Source organism: Cryptotermes secundus, unplaced genomic scaffold (assembly GCF_002891405.2).
Source record: "Cryptotermes secundus unplaced genomic scaffold, Csec_1.0 scaffold162, whole genome shotgun sequence".
Taxonomy (NCBI): Eukaryota; Metazoa; Arthropoda; class Insecta; order Blattodea; family Kalotermitidae; genus Cryptotermes; species Cryptotermes secundus.
In genome coordinates, this window is record NW_019739943.1 from 61,627 (window position 1) to 72,706 (window position 11,080).

The following is an 11,080-nucleotide window of genomic DNA, read 5'->3' on the forward strand; positions in this document are numbered from 1 at the left end:
ATTTTTCCGCCCTTAAAAATTCGACGACCTCCGCCGGGTATTTGAACCCGCGTACTACGAGTCATGAGGTGGGAACGTTACCTCTAGACTACGGAGGCCGCTATTGATTTACATAAGTTCTTTATTATTTTTTTATTTATTTATATGTTTACTTATTAGTTAATTTCTTGATATGTAGATTAAATTACAAGCTTACCAACCGATAGGAGACTAATTTTTTTTTTAATTCGCTTAGTGGGGGGTGGAGTCCAACTGGGTCCACTCGGCACGGCGGCCACTGATTGGACTATTGTAGCTTGCCCCGCGTGATTATGATGGAGACTTTGTTGGAATGAAGATTGGCAGGGGAAACCGAAGTACTCAGAGAAAACCCGCCCCAGCGCTACTTTGTCCACCACAAATCCCACTTGACCAGACCCGGGATCGAACCCGGGCCGCAGCGGTGGGAAGCCAGCGACTAACCGGTTGAGCTATGGCGCGGTCGATAGGAGACTAAAAATGTCATTGTAGTTTTGGTGGTATGAATATTAGGAGCACATAGAGTATAGGACGACAGTAACTGAACAAAACTCGGAGTCTTATAAGTCAAGTGGTTTAATTAAGTAAATTCTCACTAACAGCTAAAGCACAACAGAACAGATGATGTGAAAAGAACATCAAACACAGAAACTTAGCAGAGTTTTTCATAGACGGAAATGTCTCCAGTTTGGGACAACTGAGCTCTACAATTCCCCCAAAACAAAGGATTAAACGCCAAGGTATCATAGCCAAGATGTTTTCACCAATTACTTCGAATTCTGTCCGTTGTTATTCAGCCGTTAAGAGGACTGTTGCCTTACAAGTGGTCCTTCAGGAACTACAACTGACCTCAAAACGTAATCGAGGTAACTCGATGGTCGTGGTAAACGGCGTTTAAAAAATGTTCAGAAAAGAACTCTGTGGCTTGTAGTGCACAAGCGAACTATACCGACCGAGCGATCGCCGCAGCAAGCCAGAATAGTCTTGCAGTTAGGTAACAGAGTATTGGATGCGTAGAAAAACGTCGGAGGAAGCTCAAAAAAATTAAGTACCGAAACACAATTATTTGTGGGTAGCCAATTCTGCCTGAAAACATCTTGAACTTTACGGCAGCGTAACACAACAGTAACAACTGAAAGATGTAACTGTATAGGAAATGGATTGCTTCATAAGGTTGGAGGCTCTGACTTAACTCTGCACTTCGGTTAAGCATTTTACTTACTTAAGAAATGACTGGAAATCGTCACAGATGGCCTCACAGCCTGGCCATTTGCAGACCCCGTGACCGTACAGGGGATGCATCTTGTCGTTACCACAGCCGTCCAGCAGCTTGTCGTCCTGCAGACCCGCCATTCCGTTCAAACCTTCTCTACGACCAAGCCCCATGGAACTCAGTAGTCCTGTAACAACGCAATTCGTTCTCAGTCTGCGTGGGATGGAGATCACATCGCATTTGATCCCTTCAACTGAAACGCGTAAATTGTCAAATGGATGTACTACACGGAACCGAAGACACGCCAAAAGACGCCAACGAAGTCACAGACTGGTAACGGTGTCTATATCTGGCAGCGTGAACTCACTCACTCATTCACTCACTCACTCACTCACTCACTCACTCACNGTATCTGGCAGCGTGAACTCACTCACTCACTCACTCATGGAGCTGAGCCCTCCTTGAGAAGCTGCCAATTGTGCAGCTATTCAAGAACTTTCCAGTATTTTATGGAACCCGAAGGTTCATTACCGTGTTCACAAGAGCCCTCTAGCGGTCCCTATCCTAAGCCAGATCAATCCAATCCATACCATCCCATCCTATCTCTCCAAGATCCATTTTAATATTGTCCACCCACCTACCTCTTGGTCTTCCCAGTGGTCACCTTCCTTCCGGCTTTCCCACCAATATCCTATACGCATTTTTCCTCTCCCCATTCGTGCTACATGCCCTGCCAATCCCATCCTCCTCGACTTGATAATTCTAATTATACTTGGAGAAGCGCACAAGTTATGAAGCTCCTAATTATGCAGTTTTTTTTTCTGATGGTGTGAACTCTTAATGAAAAGATTTTAAATCCGTGGTATTTTGAAAATAGGAATAATCTATAACATTTATTTGATGATATCAGTGTTACAGTTCGTGATGATGATCCTTCTCCAAGCATGCATCTGATACAGCAAGCACAGGGACTGGCGGAAGAATTGAACTCTGTCTTCAAGTCCTTACTTCAACACCAGACTGCGATGAGTCCGGTCTCAAGCTCAAGATCTTAAGCACAAAAGCGAGGCTATGACTCAAAAATGGCTGTTTGCCAATGATGACAATGATAATGTCACGGCACTTACCATTCAGACCTGTGATGCTCTTGTGGGCAGGGGGGTTAAGATGGCTATCCAGGCCTTCACTAGAAGCTTCTTTCCACGGGCTGGTTACTTCCGCTGACGGCATGCCTGAGGACAGTCAGTGCAGTCACAGTCACCAAAAGACTAAGAAATTTATCATACATTTCATTTTCAATCTTAGTCTATGAGAAAATAATGCCCCAAAATCCATGCATGCATGACTACTGCGATACAAGAAACATTTTCATGCAACCAGCCCTAGAGAGAAGTTGGAGAAGAGCAAATAGGCATTTTCACGTAGCTCGAAGTTATTAAAGATTTCCTCCAAGATGGCGCCTTGTGTAAAGATGCATAAATACTAATGTTATAAATCTTTTAAGGTATAAACTCATATTTTTTTTCTGTTTATTGTAACACACAGTGATATAATATATGGATCCATATAAGAGGCATAATTCAATACTACAAAGTTTGTTAATATATTGCCTGATGATGGCTTCATGAGCCGAAGCATGTTGTGACATTGTACGACCAATAAACTCAGTCACGCACAGTGAAATATGAGCGAGTTGTTTGGTATAATGCTGTGTTTGGTAAAAAAAAAGAACTCCGTTGCTTTTAGTCCGCAAGCAAACTATACCGACCGAGCGACCGCCGCTTGTCGGCGAAGTAAGTGCCAACTTTAGCGGATAGAGGGTGTCGTGTGGTCAGCGCAACGAATCCCCACGGCCGTTAATATCGGTTTTCCAGACCGGAGCCGCTAGCTCTTCAATTATCCTCACGAGGCTCAGTGGACCCCGTTCCAGAGCCAGTACTTCTCAGAAATTCTGGTAAAGCCGGGAATCGAAACCGGACCTCTGGATCTGTAGCCAGGAACTCTGACCAGTAGACCGCCAACAAAACTCATATACAGCAACGATTTTATTTTAGTAGTTCTTACAGCTTATTTTATACAACAGTTATGTGAAATACATCTAAAATCTTTCATTTCGAGAGTAGTTCAAATAATTATGTGTACTTGTAGGCTACAGAATATTGGCATATCAGAATTCACCAACATTTCTTGGCAAACGTGGCGAGTTGCGGTTACAGCAAATAAGCTAGGAGTTTCGCAATTATCTATGAAAACGAGATTCAAAGTTTGTGTCTTGTCTCACGTAGTTACCAGTTTGCAATGTATTTAACAATAATTCCGACGTTAGAAATCAAGAAATAAAAATCAGAGTACTGAACATCTCGCCGCTGCCAGACAGCTGAATTTACGTGGCCAGATTTATTCCACACGCCAGTTTTCTAATCCGCGTAAAACTGTTTCGCTCACTTAACGTCCATATTTAATTACGGGCAGTGAAATTTCTTAATGCAATTCTTCAAAATTGAGAGGGTTAAGTGTTCCTACTAATGGACATCTTTCATATCATACAGCACTGTCTTTCACAATATCCTCAACTTCCTGTCAACGTAAAGAACCTAAAGACGAACAAATTTTAAGTAGTTTAGATATTCTGGTAGATCGTGGAACTCGCTATATTCAACTTCTGCTCACTAGGAAGATCGCCAATGCCTTGAAGCTTTACATATATGCGACACGTTTCGCGATGCGAGAGTTACTCTGGAAATCGAGATGTATCGAACAATTCTTTACATTCTCGAAAAATTGCTTCCTAGACCTTTCGCTCTTCTACACTACAGAAACTAAGATTTTATGTAACATCGAATAATGGGCCGCGCCATAGTTCAAGCGGTTAGTCATTGGCTTCCCACCGCTGCGGCCCGGGTTCGATCCCGGGTTTGGTCAAGTGGGATTTGTGGTGGACAAAGCGGCGCTGGGACGGGTATTCTCCGAGTACTTCGGTTTACCCTTGCCACTCTTCATTCCACCAAATTCTCCATCATCATAATCACCCGGGGCAGGTACAATAGGCCAATCAGTGGTCGCCGTGACGAGTGGACCCAGTTGGACTCCACCCCCCACTAAGCGAACTAAAAAAAAACATCGAATAATACTAGTGGTATATGTTCCTTGACAATAATCAGAAGAGGTCAGGAGCTTCGCGAAAATTGAGACATTTTACATTTTGTTTTATATTTTTCGAACACGTATCGTTTTAATGTTCTAAAACTAAGAAGGAAATTTAGTGTCGCATTCAACAATGATGTAAATGTCTTTATTCAATGTAATTTTAATCATGAAAAGCTATAATTTGAAAGGAGATTGCAGCCTATTCTGTTTCATAAAATTTGCCACCAAGTTGCAATTCAGCTCTCGTTCGAGGCCAGATATCAAGACTGAGTACTCTTTTATGCCCTTGTATTTCGACAGTCCAGCTTCTCCAACTTCACTCTCAGTTCACAAGAAATCATCTTATCATATCCCACAAATTTTCTTCAGAATTACCGTATTTACGCATGTATAGGCCGCACATTTTTGCCAAAAATTCAAGAGGAAAACTGGGGTGCGGCTTATATTCGAAATATTCGAAATCACACTTAATTTAAAAAAAATTATATTCATAATTAGTAATACAGGGTGTTCTAATCCTGAAATAATATTCCAAGAAAATTATTTTTTCTATAATTTCTGTCTGAAAATTGTGCTGCGGCCTATACATGCGTAAATACGGTATTATGGCATTCTAATGTTAATGAAGAAAACAATTTTTCTACATTTTATCACCTGAAATGCAAATTCAAAAAACCACAAACAACTTACAGAAACAGGTAGCAAAACTAGAGCATTGAAAGGTATAAATATTTTGTTTCTGGGCATTATCTATGGTCCTGTTTTCATCTAAAACACCGACCTGTTTATATTTCAAACCACAGCGTTTCGGAGACTAGATTCTGTGTCCGTCTTCAGGTGAAACCTACTCAGTTGGGTCGAATAGATATAGTCCCAACTGAGTAGGTTTTACCTGAAGACGGATACAGAATCCAGTCTCCGAAACGTGTGTTAAAATATAAATACAGGACGATGGATAATGCCCAGAAACATAATACTCGTATTTGTACTAATGCACCATCATCAGAAACTTTTACATCTTGTTTACATTGGGAGGTAGTTTGTTACTCACGCCACCAAGTGCTTACGATCTGTTTAGTGCTAGCTAATTTAGGCCAGTATCTCTGTTTATATTTTCATTATAATCGGCTGATATATCACGGGCAGGTTCAGGAATATGTGAAGTTCAACAATTCTTTTCGCCAAAATCCTTTCGACATTATCACTGACATTGTAACGGACTATTCTTCGTGCAAAGAAATGTAAAAGCCATGCGTATGTTAGTTTGTGTGTAAATATTTAATTGTGTACACAGATTTTCGTTCAAATTCGAAGGGCCCTGTTCAGTCTGTGTGGTGTTATGTTAAATTTATTTTCATTTACAGACTAATCAAAACGCACTTGTCACGGTAGCCGAGCGGTCTAAGGCATGTAGTGTCTTCACTCACATGGAAGCCGAGATCGTGGGTTCGAATCCCACTCAGGGCACGGATGTTCAGTGTTTGTATGTGTGTGCGCTTTTTTCTGTATTTGTGCAGAGGCCCTGTGACGAGCTGATCACCCGTCCAAGAAGTCCTACCGAATGTCTAAGATTTAGTAAACCGAAATGAAACGGAGAGTTTCATGGAGGTAGGCCAAGGCCCAAATTGGGGCTGTAGCGCCAAAGAAAAAAAATATATATCAAAACCCGGTAGCAGACAAGGTAGATAACACCGACGGTAAAGCCAGCTGGAACTTCTCGATTTAGGCATAAAAAGGCTAGATACTGATGGCTTCAGATAGTCCGCAGCCACCTGCTCAAGGTTGTTCCTCGTTCACGGATTTTTCTACCTTGAAGATGGAGGCGATACGTTCCTTCGAAAAGTCGGTTCACACAAGATCAACACGGCGCCACATCCCAGAAGACGGCATTCTTCATAGTCACCGCCGTTGTGAAACATCAAAATCTTACAAATTGTAATTGTGGTCACGTCATCCTCACCGCATTGGTGCGTAAGTATGTACCGTCTGCTGAAAGACACGACATTTATTAAAACTGAGAGGCCAAGTGGACACGCTGCAGCGTTCTGTCTTGCCGAAACTGCGGCTAAGCAACCTGTCAACACTGAGCAAGATCGTAAGCACTTTGAGTACCGCACGAACTGCAAATGCAAGCAGGAATGATTTGGACGGGAAATACGCTGATGGGGACTTTCTAATTTGCAGCTCTCTACAGGTTCATCACTCTGTGAGCGGGACGCGAACTGTTGGCCACATGGTTGGAAATCCGCACAAATGTGGGTGTCAGTTTCCGATTATCTGTCCCTTTCACCTCCGTTCTCAATTCTTCCTATTTCTCTTTTTTATTCCTAGAGCTCTGGGGGACGTTGGGCGCTGTGTGAATACATATGTTCACAAAAAAATAAACTCCTTTTGTGCTTTTATTCTAGCAAATTGTTTATTCAGACTGTATCAGCGAGCACTGCATCAGTGGGCGTGCAGAGCGCTCGACCCCTCCACAGTGTCTAGGACAGTGATGTTCCAAGAAGCGCAGAGTTTGACGCCAAGCCGTGCCGGAGGACGGTTTCACGTGTGAAGCACCTTCAAGAGGAGGCAGAGGCTTATCTCCGGTCTCGAGTCCAGATTCAGAGGGGTTTAGGCGTGGATGGGAATGTATTGAGGAGAAGGAAGGGCTTAAATATTGTGTTCCACACGTGAAACCTAACCTCTCGCGTCCGTCACTGCAGTGACATCTGAAGCCGGCCAACTGACACCACATGTTTCTGTGCGGAACTCCAAGCAGGCCTGGCTGGACCCAATCGAAAGCAGCGAGACATCCAGTCTTGTCTCTCATATCTCAAATAACTAGCAGCTAATGCCCTTCAGTGTGATGGTGGATTCTATTGGCTGGATGGGAAAAGAAACACAGAGGTCGGATTTAAGGAGCAGGGAAACGTACCTTCAAACATAACAAGCTCTCCGCCTCCATCTTGTAGTGCTTATAGTCTGCCGGCTGGGCCCGTATATAGTTGGTACATGCGTCCGGAGCGAGTGGCCAGCGAGCTATCTCGCACTATAACTCCTTTGCCCAAAGATCTTCATCTGGTATTAGCAGGAAAGATATACTGAGCACTGCTTTCAAGTAGAACTGATATCTTGAAAGAGTTCCATTGTCGGACCTGTTTATTTAAGATTCATTTCCAAAAAGCCATTATGAAATGTCTTTTCTTGTAGGCATTTATTTCTAAATTAGAAGAATGTATCATGTGCACAGAACGCATTTTTGAGTTTGTTTTGTCAGATACATGTAAAACATATTTCTATATAAATTGCTGTTGTAACCTATACTTCAAAGACTTTCCAGTATCAGCACGAATATTACACTCATTAGCTCAGTTCTCCATTTTCAAATTTTATGTGAAGTCTCTCTTTTTTTTTTTTTACACATTTCTGTTAGAGGCTGAGTCGACCCCAGGGCCATAGTGAGACTGGAAGGATTGGGTCAATTGAAAAAAAATCCAATGACTTCATCGGGATTTGGACCCGCAACCTTCCGGCTTGTAGCATAGTGCCTCACCCAACTACGCGCGTGACCCCATATGCATACCTCTAGTTAATTTTATTAATAATTAGTTATCCAATCCATAGCACATCATGAGCAAAGTTTTCTACGCGAAATATTTTGTAATAGCTAATTTCGAAGAAATCACTTCATTGAAGTTGAAATGCAGCACTGCCTAATCCCAAATGCCATCGTCTGCCAATAAAATTCAAATGCATGCATATCTTAACAGAAGATATATTAGCATGGTACGGTGTTAATTATGGCCTCGGCTATGGAGACGTAGGAGGGGCTCCAATTGTGTAATCATCTCGAATAAAGTAAACAATCATGGAACGTGGTTGCCTTTCTGACGTGCGCAGTAACGCTCTCTTCATTTCACACACAGAGCTGAAAGAATATTAACTATTGTTTCCAATTCATAGGCCACTGTCTGTAGCTATTGTTGCATAGCAAATCCTCATTCGAACAGGAGTGTTCATTTATTAACATTCAATTTGTGAAAGCCTTCATCTGTAAATAGCATTTCTGAAAATCTTCTGCTACATCAATCATAAAGCTTTGGAACGTAAAATAGCATGAAGTACTTTGCGTCTGATGTATATCATCTTGAAATGTTGATAAGTAATTCATACAGCCCATCAAAACATGATATATTGATTGTGTACACGTTACAATGTCGTTTTCATGGTTTCCTTAACATGACGTTTGTAAAGAAAAATTCGTGAGATGCTGGAAATTTACCTGACGTTAAAGTATTCATACACCATTCCTATTTCGCTCACATGACACCATGATAACTTTTGTAGGATTACAGCCCCTAAGAACAGAGAAATATTTTCTTTCTTTGTATACAGTTCCAATTTCATGGCCAATGTTTGAATCCTGGATTTGATTTTTATGTATAATTCCGCTGTATGATTTGAGGTATCGTTTCTATGCTCACAATTGTAAATTTTATATAATGATATCCAATGTACACATTTCTTTCTCTACTGTGATTCGAGGGCTTCAAGATTATAAAATAATTTTTGAAATGATTTTTATACCTTGGTATGTCATTGTAAGAAACATTATTGCATCTTCTTTTACACTGAGAGTTTAAGAAAAAATAGCTTTATCCTATGTAACCGATTTGTAAACATGACTGCCAGTATGTTCATTCATAAATGCATGTAGATCAAAACATGAGGCCTTGAGGGGAAACTTACACTGAAAGTTAGTTCAAATTATAGAAGTTGTGGTACCCCAGCTTCGAATTTTCGTTTCATTTAGTGGTTTTGTTGATTTGATAACTAAATTCTTTTCTTTCACTTTTGATGGCTAGAAATATCAGTAAGAAATACGTAATAATATCCTTCTGGTGGTCATCGATTTCAGCAGAAAGATACTGCGTTATCTTCATGAATCCGAAACACTTTTCTCTAATTCAAACCACTATCGTTGGACGTGACCAGTTCAGTTACACAAGCAGCAGTATTTTTACTCCTAATAACATTATTATGTAGCTTTGCGTGTGCAGAAGGAGGTCCCGTGACTTGGGTCTTCAAGATACAGATATAAACCTAATGCAGTCAACAAACGTTTACACATCAATTTGTCGTATTTACGGTAACAAAGTCTGAGATATTCTCATGTCAAATTGCTCCTGCTGTTCTTGTTCAAACAGATCCCCTAGCGTATGGCCAGAGTTCTTTTAAATATTTAACTTAAAAGATTAGACGAGATAACCGCCATTTCCGCATTTTTATTTCATGCTTTTCGTTGACATCTTTATGGAGACTAGAGTACATTGACAGAACTCCCTGGTCCCTATATCTCAGGGCATGTCAAGAGGGACTGATGGAGGGGCCATAGTGCCTGTGCTCATGGGTTTCAAACGTCAACAAATATACCGCCCATCATCCCAACCAGAGCTGGCGAAACTGGGCTGTTGCAGCTGCTGCCGTGTCGGCCTTAGGCCTACCTGCGCCTTGTGCTTGCGCTTGAGCTTGAACCTGAGCCTGAACTTGAGCCTGCGCCTGCGCCAGAACCATGGGCTGCATTCCAATACCCTGTTGTAGGAGATACTGCCTCTGCGTGATCTGTAACTGTTGCATCAGCTGTTGTTGCTGCAACGCTAACTGCTGCAACGGGGCTGCCGCTTTCTTCTTGTCCCCCGTCTGAAGAAGATGCGTTTGCTGGATAAGATTCAGTTGCAGCTGTTCCTGCAGCTGTTGCATGGCTTGCTCCAACTGTTTCCTTCCCAGTTCTGCCAACTGTTGCTGCTGCTGCAACAGAGAGTGTCAATCCTCAAATCATGACTTGTTTCCAGCATATTTCGATTTTTTGAAACAGAAACATCAATTTAGAATCGATCCCTTCTTTAAATAAACATAACAAGTTTGCTATATAACACCTAATCCACCGCGGAAACTATAATATGGAGGAGTGATGAAATGTAATATGAAGATTTGTCAATATGAAAACACAAGGTGAAAAAAAAATACAGCTATCCCCTGTAACAGGCCGTGAAGGCCCAAAGAGTTGTGAGACGTCGAGGCTCCCACATTCTCCAGACAATCGGCTCACAGATGGCGGTAGGGTTGTCAGCCTTACGCGCCGGCCGCCCTTTACCACCCACGAAGATTCCTGGTACTCATTTCTGTTAGAGGCTGCTCGAAGCCCGGGCCATAGTGTGGCTGGAAGGATTAGGTCAATTAAAAAAAAAGTGCATATCACTGGGACTCGAACCCGCTAACTTTCGGCTTCTAGCATAGTGCCTGAACCAACTACCTGCAGATGCTTTAGGTACTCTGTCCTGTAAACCAAGCAATTTTAGGCAAAGGGTTAGGAAAGTGATAAATGAGGCGAAGTGAAGTTGGGGTGGAAATAATTAAAAAGAAAAAAAAATTGCAGTGAGGTGAAGTTAAGTGAGGTGAAGTGAAGTGAAGTAAAGTAAATGACATTACGCATCCATGACTGTTGGTTTCCTTTTGTTTGTGTTTTGGGTGTTGTTAGTTTGGTAATTGTTGTTGTATTTGTTGCAGTTGTTTGTATTTCTTTGTAATTATTGTAGTTGTTAATCGTATTTGGTTTGTATTCACTGTGGTAGGATGTCCTTATTGTTGTGTTTTGTGTATTGTGTTTTGTTTGAACGTGTTGTCACTCAGTGTAATGTGTTACTTGTCTGTTGTGTCCTA

The 11,080-nt window shown here is 41.7% G+C and overlaps 1 protein-coding gene across 1 annotated transcript in view; it reads right to left on the reverse strand.

Moving 5' to 3' along the window:
• LOC111872068 (forkhead box protein P1) overlaps positions 1-11,080 on the reverse strand; it is a 601,128-nt gene that overhangs the window by 47,967 nt on the left and 542,081 nt on the right. Inside the window, exons 6-8 of the mRNA XM_023865595.2 lie at positions 9,865-10,168; positions 2,359-2,463; positions 1,241-1,418 (exon numbers count right to left, since the gene is read on the reverse strand). Of these exons, the coding sequence (XP_023721363.1) occupies positions 1,241-1,418; positions 2,359-2,463; positions 9,865-10,168 (587 nt within the window). The remainder of the gene's footprint in view (positions 1-1,240; positions 1,419-2,358; positions 2,464-9,864; positions 10,169-11,080) is intronic.